Source organism: Carex rostrata, chromosome 8 (assembly GCF_964058835.1).
Source record: "Carex rostrata chromosome 8, lpCarRost1.2, whole genome shotgun sequence".
In the NCBI taxonomy this organism is placed as follows: domain Eukaryota; kingdom Viridiplantae; phylum Streptophyta; class Magnoliopsida; order Poales; family Cyperaceae; genus Carex; species Carex rostrata.
This window is the reverse complement of record NC_135925.1, coordinates 13,687,743-13,699,578: the sequence shown is the minus strand read 5'-3', so window position 1 is coordinate 13,699,578 and position 11,836 is coordinate 13,687,743. Positions and strand designations below refer to the sequence as shown.

The following is an 11,836-nucleotide window of genomic DNA, read 5'->3' as shown; positions in this document are numbered from 1 at the left end:
CTTTTCTTTTTCTTTTTTTGAAAGTATGAATTATGAAGAAATTGTTGCCAGGATTAAGATTACTCTCGTGAAAAAGAGTGAAGAAAAGAGCTAAAGAATATCTAAAAGCCTTCTAATTGGTAAAATAGTTCATTTTTATACATGTGACGTGCACAAATATAAGGGTAAACACGTTGTATATGCGATCAAAAGTACAAAAAATGTTATTATTTATATGCATCAGGAGTCAGGACACAAAATAAATCATTTACATTTAGAAACCGATTAATTAGACAATTAAACATTTTTTGTTATCCAAGCTGTATATGTATATATTTTTAATAAAGAATACCATGAGATCTTTATAATTTTAAAATGAGTTTTATAAAAAAAAAATAGATAAGTTTTGTGAGTTTTTTAAATTTTAAAAGAAAAATATTATATTAATAAATTTAGAGAGAAATTGATGATTTTATTTTTATTTTTTAAGGAATATATATAAAATCATCTTAACTTTTTATATGTCATTAATGCTGCTATATATATAGAGAGAGACTAATGTGCATTTGTATGCATATGACCCGATATGCATACGGTCTAAATTTGAAATTTTAAAATTCAAAACGTCGATCCGAATCGTTCATCTTGTTCTCCATATTAATATGTGCTTGGAGACCAAATTTTGCATTTTTCTGAATTGTTTTACTATTTATTAAGTCACTTTGAAAATTATTGATCCAACGGTGGCTTAACAAAATAGTAAAATCAGCAGCCACTATTGGATCAATAATTTTTAAAGTGGCTTAATAAATAGTAAAAAAATTCAGAAAAATGTAAAATTTGATCTCCAAGCGCATATTAATATGGAGAATAAGATGAACAGTTCAGATCGACTTTTTAGATTTTAAAATTTCAAATTTGGACCGTATGCATATCGGCCCATATGCTACCGAATGCATATTAGTCACTCTCTCTCTCTCTCTCTCTCTCTATATATATATATATATATATATATATATATATATATATATATATATCAAAACATTTGTTTCTAGGCCGTTGAACAAACGCTTCGGTTTTTACATTTTCAAAGTCCAAGTAGTCGATCCAAAGTCCAAACTGTCAACATTCAATATATATTAAAATGTGTTTGGAAACCAAATTTTATATTTTTTGGAATTTTTTTTATATTAAAACAGTTTTAAAATCGTGGCTTTGAAATACTTTATTTTGGTCATTCATGTCTAATGTGGCCTCTGCGGTAAGCCCGGAACAGTTGACAGACTGACTGAGTTTTTTCTTTATTATTTATTTTCGGTTTACCTCTTCGTCTGGAACAGTTGCCAGACTGACTGAGTTTTTTATTTTATTTTTTTAATGTTCGGTTTATCTCTTCGTCTGGAACAGTTGCCAGACTGAGTAAGTTTTTATATATTTTTTAATTTCGGTTTACCTCTTCGGGTTAGTGTCAACGGCAATTTTGCTAGTTCTATTTACTGAGCTCCCTGCGCAATTTTATTCTAATATTGTGAGTCGTGCCTCAAAGCAAATCATTTTTTATGATAATGATGTGTACTGGATTTCGAATTTGCATCTCCAACGTGGAGGCATGACATGTGGTTTAAATTAATTTTTTTTTTTTGAAAAGTAGTGGTAATACCACCAATTTTATTGAAATCAAACATACTTGATATAGTACCCAAATTAGGTACCATAACCAAATATGTAAAGGTCTACAACAATAACGTGTTCATAGCAAAAGATAGAAAACATACAAAAAACAACCAACAAGATAATAGAAATTACACAAAACAATAACAGACCACTAAGTAAACAAAAAAAAAAAGCTAAACAATTAGCAGAAGAAAAGACTACTAATCATAATCCAGTAAGTCTTCATCCGTCAATTCTTCTCCAGACATTTGACCTGGAGGGCTGCCAGTTCCAGAAACCTGGGTTGACTCACCTTCCTCCTCCAGTATCTGATCTGGGAGGTCCTTAACATCATATGGAAGCATTAGACTTAATTTCAAATATGAGTTTTCATATCTAGATTTACACCAAAAAATAGCTAAAGAAATTATCTTAAAACCTAATGATTTAGCGGAAATGGGAGTAGTATCATTATTAAAGATAACTCTATTTCTTTCTAACCATACAATCCATAAGATAGCTCCTCTTAGCAATTCTACAAGTAATCTATCTTTTAAGGGAATAGAAGCATCAAGTAACCACAGATCATCTAAAGAATTACAATTAAAGGTAAAAGAATTGTAGGATGCAATCCAATTCCAGATCAATCGTACATAAGAACAATGTAGAAATAAATGTTCAGTACTCTCATGTTGGTCACAAAATGCACAGGTAAGATCTTCTGGCCAACCTTTATTTGCTAAGTTAACCTTTGTTAGAATTTTATCTCGTCGGACCAGCCAAATAAATATTTTGATTTTTAAAGGGATGTGAGATTTCCAAATAGTATCATATTCAGAATTTGGTATACCACCATACTCTAACCATTTATAAAAAGAATGAACAGTGAAGTGATCATCTTGTGACCATCTCCATATCAATCTATCATCTAAATTAGGAGACAAAGTAAAATGTTGAAATCTAAATTGCAAAGCATTCCATTCTACTAAGTAAATACCCGTGAGTTGTCTCTTAAAAAACAATTGTAAGGAGTTATCAAAAGCATCTGCCACAGAAATAAACCTATTATAAACAATTGAAAACAAATTTGGGTATAGATGTTGCAAGGCATGTTCAGTAAACCATCTATCGAGCCAAAAAGCAGTTGTTTTGCCATTTCCTATTTCTTTATTTAGACCTAAATTAATTACAACATGATCTTTTAGAATAGATTTCCAAAAAGGGGAACATACAGAAGGGGCAGTTCTGACACCGTATTTACAGTGAAGAAGATCTTTCCTTATACCCGTAACAGAATTGTCATGGAATCTTATCCACCACTTGGCTAGAAGAGCCTTATTCATATTTTTCAAATCTAAGATACCGAGACCACCTCGATCCTTACCCTTACATACTATATTTCATGCTACCAGAGAATATTTTTTCCTAGTAGAATTACCCCCATGCCATAAAAATTTCCTTCTAATCTTATCTATTTTATGTCTAATTTTTGCGGGTAATCTATAAATAGACAACCAATATAGAGGAATAGCCGACAAAACTGAATTTAAAAGGGTAACTCGACCCCCTAAAGATAATAAAGACCATTTCCAACTTTGAAGTCTCTTTTCAATTTTATCAATTAAAATTTGCCAATCTATATCTGTAAGAGACTTATTATTTATTGGGACACCTAAATAAGTAAGTGGAAGATTAGCTACTTTACATCCTAATACAGAAGATAAATCACATTCCGATACAGATAAATTGAGAGGATACATCTCACTTTTCTCAAAATTTATCTTAAGACCTGAAACATTTTCAAAAGCTAAAAGAAGCCATTTAATATAATTCAAGACGTCCTTATCAGCTTTAAGGAACAACAAAGTGTCATCTGCAAAGTGTAAATTCAAAATATTACCAAAATTCGGGAAGTTTCCTAAACCCTCAATATATCTCCCGACTTTTGCCCTATGTAAAATTTTATTCAAAACATCCGTAACTAGAATAAAGAGGAAAGGTGATAGTGGGTCACCCTGTCTAACCCCCCTTTTACAAGAAAAATAAGGACCTAAAGTACCATTTAAGTTAACACATGTTCTACTACGTACCCTCTAAAGTTAATCTCACCCATGTAATAAAACGTTGTCCAAAGCCCCTAGCATGCATTACTTCTAAAAGAAAATCTCAATTAACATGATCAAAAGCTTTCTCAAAATCTAGTTTAAACAAAACACCCTTTTGTTTTTGAATCTTAACTTGATGCAAAACCTCATGTGTACTAACTACATTATCAAGGATGAACCTTCTCTTAATGTACGCGATCTGAGATGGATCAATAATAGAATCCATAACTAAGGCTAATCTATCGGTATAAATTAATATAATAGTATTGAATTATTGGTAGGTATAATTAAGGTTTCCATTTTATTTTTGATTTGGAAGCGTGATATGGATCGGGTATCTGCTTTTGATTTATTTATTCAAATTAGCTTGGCATTTACGGCATTACCACATGAAGAATGTTTTGCTCCTTTGCAAATTCATGGAGCCGTTGCTTCTCTCCCTTTCGAGTTAATAAATATATATGGATATAAGATCCCATGGTGGACAAATTAAAATGTACATAATTGAATAAAAAAAAGAGGTGATACTGATACAGCGGACAGTTGACAAAATTGAATTAAAATTTGGTGATTTTGCCAGGATGTAATGGTGCTTGTTCCAGCTGCTATGGTAGGTTGACCCTGAAAATTAAGTTCAAACACTTGACAGGAATTAGGAATATGCTTACAGAATTATCGTTGTATGCAAAAAAAAAAGAGACAGTACTCAACAACCGGTTTTTTACACAAGTGATGTCTGACAGCAGCATTGTAAAAGAAATGGGAATAAATTGAATTTCAAATAATAAAGAAATGGGTAGTTTCTCATTCTCAAGTCTGAACACATTTGGTTCTCTGAATGAATGTAGTCCGGTCACTTCAAAAAGGAGAAAGATCAAAGATGGGTATGTTTGTTTTGTATTATTCCGGAGAATATAATTTGTTTGTCTTTCTCATTTCGATAAAGACATTTTGAGTGTTGCAGGGGTTATGAAAGAAATCTCTCCGATATTTACAGTGCTAGGAATGCAAATGGATTATATATTAGACGAATATGGATACGGGTCAGATATAAAATAGATATGGATATCCACTTAAATAACATTTTTTTTTCATAATATATATTAAATATATTTACTATTTGAATACGGATAATTAAAATTTAAAATCATATCTGTATTCGCACGGATATTAGAATATCGGATATCTGTATCTAATTTTCAAATACGAATGAATAATATCTGACCCGTTTGCACACAACAAAACCCCTTTAGTTCTCACACAAGGCTGTAACTATCACCATCACTATCAAGTATCAACACTTGTGTCAACAGACTTATTTTATTTCACACCTGAGTTATGGTCTCAAAGCTCAGATGTTACTTTAAAAAAATATTAATTAGCTTAGATGTTACTTAATTATGTTAATGGGCATATATTACTTCAAATCCTGAATTATAGTTGGTCTTAATTAGCTGCATGCCCCACAATTAAGGATATTAAAACAGCTGTACATATTCGTTTCGTTTCTCACAAAAAGTTCTGTGCTGCTACTCTGAGCTGAGCGTTTGTCATAGTTTCCCTTAACATCTATCTCTTTGAAAATTCTGGACAGGAAATCAGGTTGACACTACCAAGAAAAACAATTAACCAAGGTACTTGAATGTTTACACTTTACACTTACACACAAAAAAAATCTAATTCACTTCACATGTGGGTTTCTATCTCCACACTGAAACGTAGGCGGGGTGGGTGGGGGGGGGGGGGGGGGAAGCATAATCATACAGTTTACAAAATAATTAGTCTTAAATCTTAATACTAAACATGCACGAGCAATAGTAGTTAACAACTACAGACACATCTTAAATATATTACAAGTTGTAATTATTTTAGATGATCTTTATCTCAATGGATACTGGATGCTGGATCATCCAAGCTTCTAAGTAGAGGCAAGTCGCTTGAGGTGCTGAAAAGCTTTCTGTTTTATCCAGCACCGATCGTATGGTAAAAAAGCTAGAATATTGTGATCATAACTGCAACAAATCGAAATAAAATATTTGATTGCTAAATTGCAGGAAATCAAAAGTTCAGAACACACATTGCCTATTATATTATAGGTATCTAAAACATCTCAGTTTCATGCATAAAGAAGTTCATTTTGATGAGCATCGAAAGCTTGGACATCAACATATTTTTGGCCTGTCAATTTTTGGGGCTCATACTAGAATAACCCAAAATTATGCAATATTTTGATGCATGTGGTGCACGAGATGTGTAATATCTACCTACGGAAGTTTGGTATTGAAAACTTATAAGTTTGTGGTGGTTTAATGAGTGTGAGGAGCAGGGCAAACTTGTGGTGGTCTTTTGTGCATTATGTTTAATGCAACAACACCTGACAGATTCTGTCATCGTATTTAAAAAAAAAAAAAAAGATATATAAGATTGTTTGAAGAGATTAAATTACATGACCACTGGTTTGGCACCAAAATCTATAGTATTAGGCCTCTTCAAACAATTATGTTCTCGGGAATTAATATCCCGGTACCTTCCCAAATTAATTTCCAAATTACACTTATCACCATTTTTAATATATGACTACCGAGTTACGATGCCTCAATAGAATAATTATCATACCAGTAAGGTCCATTACCAGCATGTACTACAGCATCTGTATACCCTTATTTTTATTTTTATTTTTTTGTATACTGGCACTATATCTTAACTGAATTAATTATGCACTGGGACAAAAACAAGGAAATATAAGGAGAAATGATGCATAATCGAACCTTAAACATGCAATCTCTGGAAAAGAACAAAAAAAAAACAAGAAGAAAGAATACACAAATAAGCCTTAAGTATGCAAATTTTGGACATAAAAATCCCCCAATGAACAATAATGGAATTGGAGCATATTGTTACATGCTACCGGAATCAGACAGCATTTGATTCATTGAAGGGGGGAAAAATGGAGTGAGAGATACATACACGAGTGCACTGAGATCTGCTAGACCATCAATGAAATTGAAGAGATCGGTTATATCATAAGTGATATGCTGAATGGTTGGATTTATTTCTCTTATTTTTCTCTCATAGAAGCTACACAGCCCTGTCCAATTTAGCAGATTTTCATTCGTTAATCAGAAATTAAATTATGCGAAACTAATTCTATCAAGGATTGCAATTTCAGATAAAACTCTTCCAAGGATTAGAATGAAAAAAATGTCCTGCACTTGAAGGTATTGTATCTACACTATAGCTGATTACTGGTATCGAAAATTCCACTATCACTTCTTCTTTTTTCTTCTGTGATTTTTGTCAATAGTTTAAGCTATGATCAAAAGAACTTCTAAGAATAATACCATGGTACAAGTACTAAAATTATATAGCATTAATTGGTACAGTAAAGGTACCTACAGTGCTTGCCACACATGTCAGTGGGTATATGTATATGGTACTGTATATACTTAGAAGGGACCAACCTTCAATGCAATTTATTAGCTTTTCAGATAAATAGAAGAGTGCAATTATAAAATCAAGTACCATCAATCGCTTTTCCGATGGAATCATAATCCAGGAAGGTTCTAGAAGCCCGGCTTTGTGTTGTTTGCATCAGAATTATTGTGTGCCTATTTGTCTGAGAAGCAAAACTAGTTAAATTAGCTTGGTACCTAGCTTCAAATTAAAGAAGAAACAAAATTGAGCACATCGCATAATAGTAAATTTTCTTCTTTTTTTTGTTGATAAAAATGGGGTACAAACTACAAACAAAAATGTTGGAAGTAGGTACCAAACAGCTGGTACCTAGCTCATATTATATTTGTCTATATAAGCAGACAAAAATTTCACCCTAACAGGATAAGCTAATATAAGCAACAGAAAGCACCTTCCTAAGTCCTAACAGTATTATATTGAAAATGATCAAGTACATCAAAAGCCTTGAATACAACAAAATTAAAATCAGTTCATGCTGAGTTTAGCTATCAATCTTCAATTGAATCATGTCCAGACTAGCTAATTTAATGTCTTGATCATGTCAAATTCGGGTCGGATCTGATTTTGAGTCAACCAGGTTTCAGGTCCAGCATTGCACTGCTGTAGACTTTTCAAAGTATATAAAATGTCTGGCGGGGTATGGCAGGTCGTGTTGGATCATACCGGTTTCATCAAGAATTGTTTATAAACCAGTTCAAAAACACATTAAACGAATTTAATCTAAAATAGGTAACAACTGCATATAAAATTAAAAAAGAAAAAAAAAACTGAGAATAAAAATGACCTGTTTTGGAACTTCAAATAATATAACGGGAATTATTGCTTTTCTACTGAATAATAAATTTACCTTCTTATGACTTCCAGACAATTATTTTTTTCTGAAATTTGGAAAATGTTGAAGTATAGTTCAAAAAAACAAAAAAAACAAAGGGTTTGTTCTCTTCGTATGTTACTCCAGATTTGCAAATTTCTCAAAACAAGATAATTAGTTCTCTTGTTTTCTATAAAAAAAAAAAAAAAAAAAAAAGGATCCACCTTCTCAAAAGAAAGCAGAGCAAGCGTAACATACAGGTTGGAATTCTAGAAACTAACAAAACGACGATTGAACAAGGGAAGTAAACTCAAACTCACCATTGCTGGAGAAGCCAAAAGCCCAGAGAGAGAGAGAGAGAGAGACAGACAGACAGAGAGAAGCCTCTGATGAAGAGGAGAAGAAAACAGAGAAAGGTATTGACCTTGACTCAAGCAACTAGCTCAAACGATATCCAACGACTGGTTCATAGCGGGTCTAAACACCGCCTCCATGATTTCCCCTTAGTTTCCGATACCAACCCAAAAAAAAAAAAAAAAAAAAAAAAAAAAAAAAAAAAAAAAAAAAAATCTTGGAGTTTAGCTGTGCTGACGCCTCTCGAAGGACGTCAGTAAATTAATCAGTCCTGATGCGTTCAATCATTTTATTATTTGCTTTTAGTTTTAGTGTCGTCTCCTTTCTGCTTCGGTACTGGAGACATCTGAGTACCAATTTTTATTGAGGGAGCTACGGTTCTTTAGGAAGTACAGCTGCTTTGTTTGCAGTTTATATTTTACGATTTCAAGATTTAAGAGGTTAGTTCAAATCAATGAATATGAAGTTGGTATTAAAATATATTTGAAAAATAAATTTAGTAATGAGGTTAAAAGAAGGGGCGAACAGTAGCGGGGTGATCCGAATCCGAAACATGTGTTCTGTACACACCTTTTAGTGTGGGTCTCCAAGTAGAAGACTGGTCAGACAATTTTTTTGACTTGGCAACAAGAGACAAGTCATCTACAATGAAAGAAATATATTCTCCGCGAGCTGAATAATCTCTCCAATAAAAGCACCCCAGAAGCTTCCAACATGGAGTGTGCTCCTTTGTCATATCAATATCATCCATGCATGCACAATCGATATTTCTAACATTAATTAGGAATTACTGATTGGATGGATTCCTTAATCGTGTACATTTTAAAATTATGCATAGTTAAGTTTGTCTTGGCTTTTAATTCTCTGGAGGTGGTCGATTGAAGGTGGATGCTAACATGAGTGAACTAAAACAGACGAGGAATAAAACCAGTGCCAGTGCTTAAATAATCATTAACCATATCCAGATATACTTAATTTTAAGTTAATTAATTTTCTTTGAAGATTTTTGAAGAATGTTTCTTTCTTTATTCGAAAATGTTGCTGTCGTTAAAACTCCGAAATCCGAATATATAAAAATAGAAGATAGGAGAACTTATGATCAATCATCATCTTACAACTCATTTTATTCCTTCTTTCTTTATTCGAAAATGTTGTTGTCGCCTAAAAGCGGTTCGTTCAGAATTTGCAAACCAATTAGGAATTAGCACATGGCATATCATCTCTGCAAACACGTTCACAATTTTTGCAGCTTTCTTTATAAATTGGGATCGAGTGACATCAGGTTACACTTGTACTCTTGTACATTATCAGGCCCTGTTCGACCAACTAATAGGAATGGATGTAGACATAAAAAAAAAGTAAAAATTTGAACAAATTTTTACTGTTTTTGTAAAAAAAAAAAAATTAAATTAAATTTTTTTCTTCTCACACGAACAGTAATGCAATCAAACACGCCCTCAAGCTGACAAGTTCACAATTTCCTATATAGAGACTGACGCTTCAAACAACAAAACTACAAATACTAAGTGCTTACAATACCCGATTTTTTTTTAAATGCCATAATAAAAAAATAAACAAAAACACCATTGTTCTGGGGGAATTCGAGTTTTACCCAGACTGCACAGCCAATCCGCGGCCCCATTTAGGGCATGTTCGGTTGCCAGTCGAGAACGGAAATGGGTTTGGGATCGAATTCAATTTGAATGGCCGAAACACTATTTCCGTGGGAAAAAAATTTCACTCTTAGTGAATTTTTTTTTCCATAGAAACAGTAAAAGCCAAACATGACCTTAACGGGGACCACACAGCCAGTCTACGGTCCAACAAATTTTTTTTTGAGTATCTGTAACATTTATTGAAAAAAAACAAAATAAGTTTCGCTCAAACTTTGAGATATCTCAATCTCAGACGAATTATTTGCTTTAAAAAGGCTCAATTTGAATTCTCATGCACACGGTTTCAAGTAAAAGATGAAAAAGAAAAAAAATTAATATACATTTTTGAGAACACGCGAATTTTGGTTCTTCTCATAGGCACGAATTTCAAAAAAAATGGATCATAGATTGAATCTGCGGATTTCAGTGAAAGGTCGCAGACTGATAATGCGGTCTCTATTAAATGAGGCCACAAATTGACTGTGCAATCTGGATATTCGTGGAATTCTCTAAAACGGAGGTGTTTTCGGCCTACAATACGATCCATGTTGAAATTAAATTATAGTCCGTCTGAATGACTCTTAACAGTTAACACCATTAAAAGAGGAGGGCACGCTGCCTGTTGCCATTAGCTGGAGACGAAAAATATCTCCTAGTATTACACTTTGAACTGGTAAGCCATCTATGATTTATATACTTAAAACTCTTATATTGTTTGTTTATTCCTTCCATCTTCCAAAGAAAATGGAGGACAGTTGCCGCTATATTTGTGAATTTTGGATCTGCTAAATTTGAGATTGGATCCTGTCTGTCAAATGTTCAATCAGAATCTACACGAATATTAAAGGAGTTATGTGAATTCTAACTCAAGACGGATTGGTCCGGATCTAAACTCAAATTTTGAGTTACTTTAGGGGTACCCATTTTTGTGTCGAGGTAGAATTTCACATTTGACTTAATCCTTAAGTATTACAGTAGATCTAGAGTGTCCATAAACAGCAAACAAATCAATACCTTTGATTTTGATTTATTTCTTCTTTAATGCTCCGAATCTCAACATTTGTGCTATGCCTGTGTGCTTCGTTTCCAGCTTGCGTAGTTGCGTCGAGTCTTTTTTACATTTTTTAACACCTTGTTTAGATGGAGAGTAGAGGAAGGAAGTAGAGGTGAAGAATAGAATAGAATGGAATATATAATAGAAAGGAAGATTAACATATTTAATTTCTTCGTGTTTGGATGATTAATGAGAACAAATAAATTTAATTTTCATTTTCATCTTATTTTTTGTTTGGTTAATTAAAATTTATAAGGTTAATGAGAAATTTAGTGATTGTTGCATGTTTGTAAAAAAAAATTTGTATGAGAATTATATTGGTAAGATATAGAGTTGGACTATGTTATTTTTACTAAAAGTATTTGCAACAAAATTTCTCTCTCCATTACATCTCAAATTGGGAGAGAAACCAATTATATTAATTACAATGATACAAGGTTGAACTTTTCACCTCTTGTACCCTTCACCTCCGACATAATTTTGTCAACGAAACACAATTCGACGGAAAGTTATCTTTTCTTTCAATTCTCTCCCTTCCTCTACTCTCCATCCAAACAATGTGTAAGTGTAACTTGTATATGCTTTATTAGGATTAGATTACACTTATGGCATGCTTGATTGTATCTATTATGTACTAGTATCATGTTGTTCTAAATGAATTTGATTACGGGCTTACTCTTCAAATAAAACAAAAAATGTTCTCCAGAGAGGGCTTCCGTGTTGTTATGGGCTTATTTGTGGCCCATGTCCC

General features: G+C 32.7%; 1 protein-coding gene across 2 annotated transcripts; it reads right to left on the bottom strand.

Annotated features, from left to right (window-relative positions):
* Positions 1-5,354: 5,354 nt before the first annotated feature.
* LOC144557976 (enhancer of rudimentary protein) lies at positions 5,355-8,495 on the bottom strand. 2 transcript variants are annotated; one of them, XM_078306659.1, is made up of 5 exons: positions 8,343-8,495; positions 7,260-7,353; positions 6,705-6,825; positions 5,646-5,749; positions 5,355-5,615 (listed from the first exon to the last, which is right to left on the bottom strand). In XM_078306659.1, exons 1-4 carry the CDS (start codon positions 8,343-8,345, stop codon positions 5,656-5,658), a joined length of 312 nt encoding a protein of 103 aa, XP_078162785.1. In that variant the 5' UTR covers positions 8,346-8,495; the 3' UTR covers positions 5,355-5,615; positions 5,646-5,655. The 2 variants fall into 2 exon arrangements, with proteins under 2 accessions (XP_078162785.1, XP_078162784.1); XM_078306658.1 differs by having other exon boundaries at positions 5,355-5,749.
* Between the last annotated feature and the right edge of the window lie 3,341 nt (positions 8,496-11,836).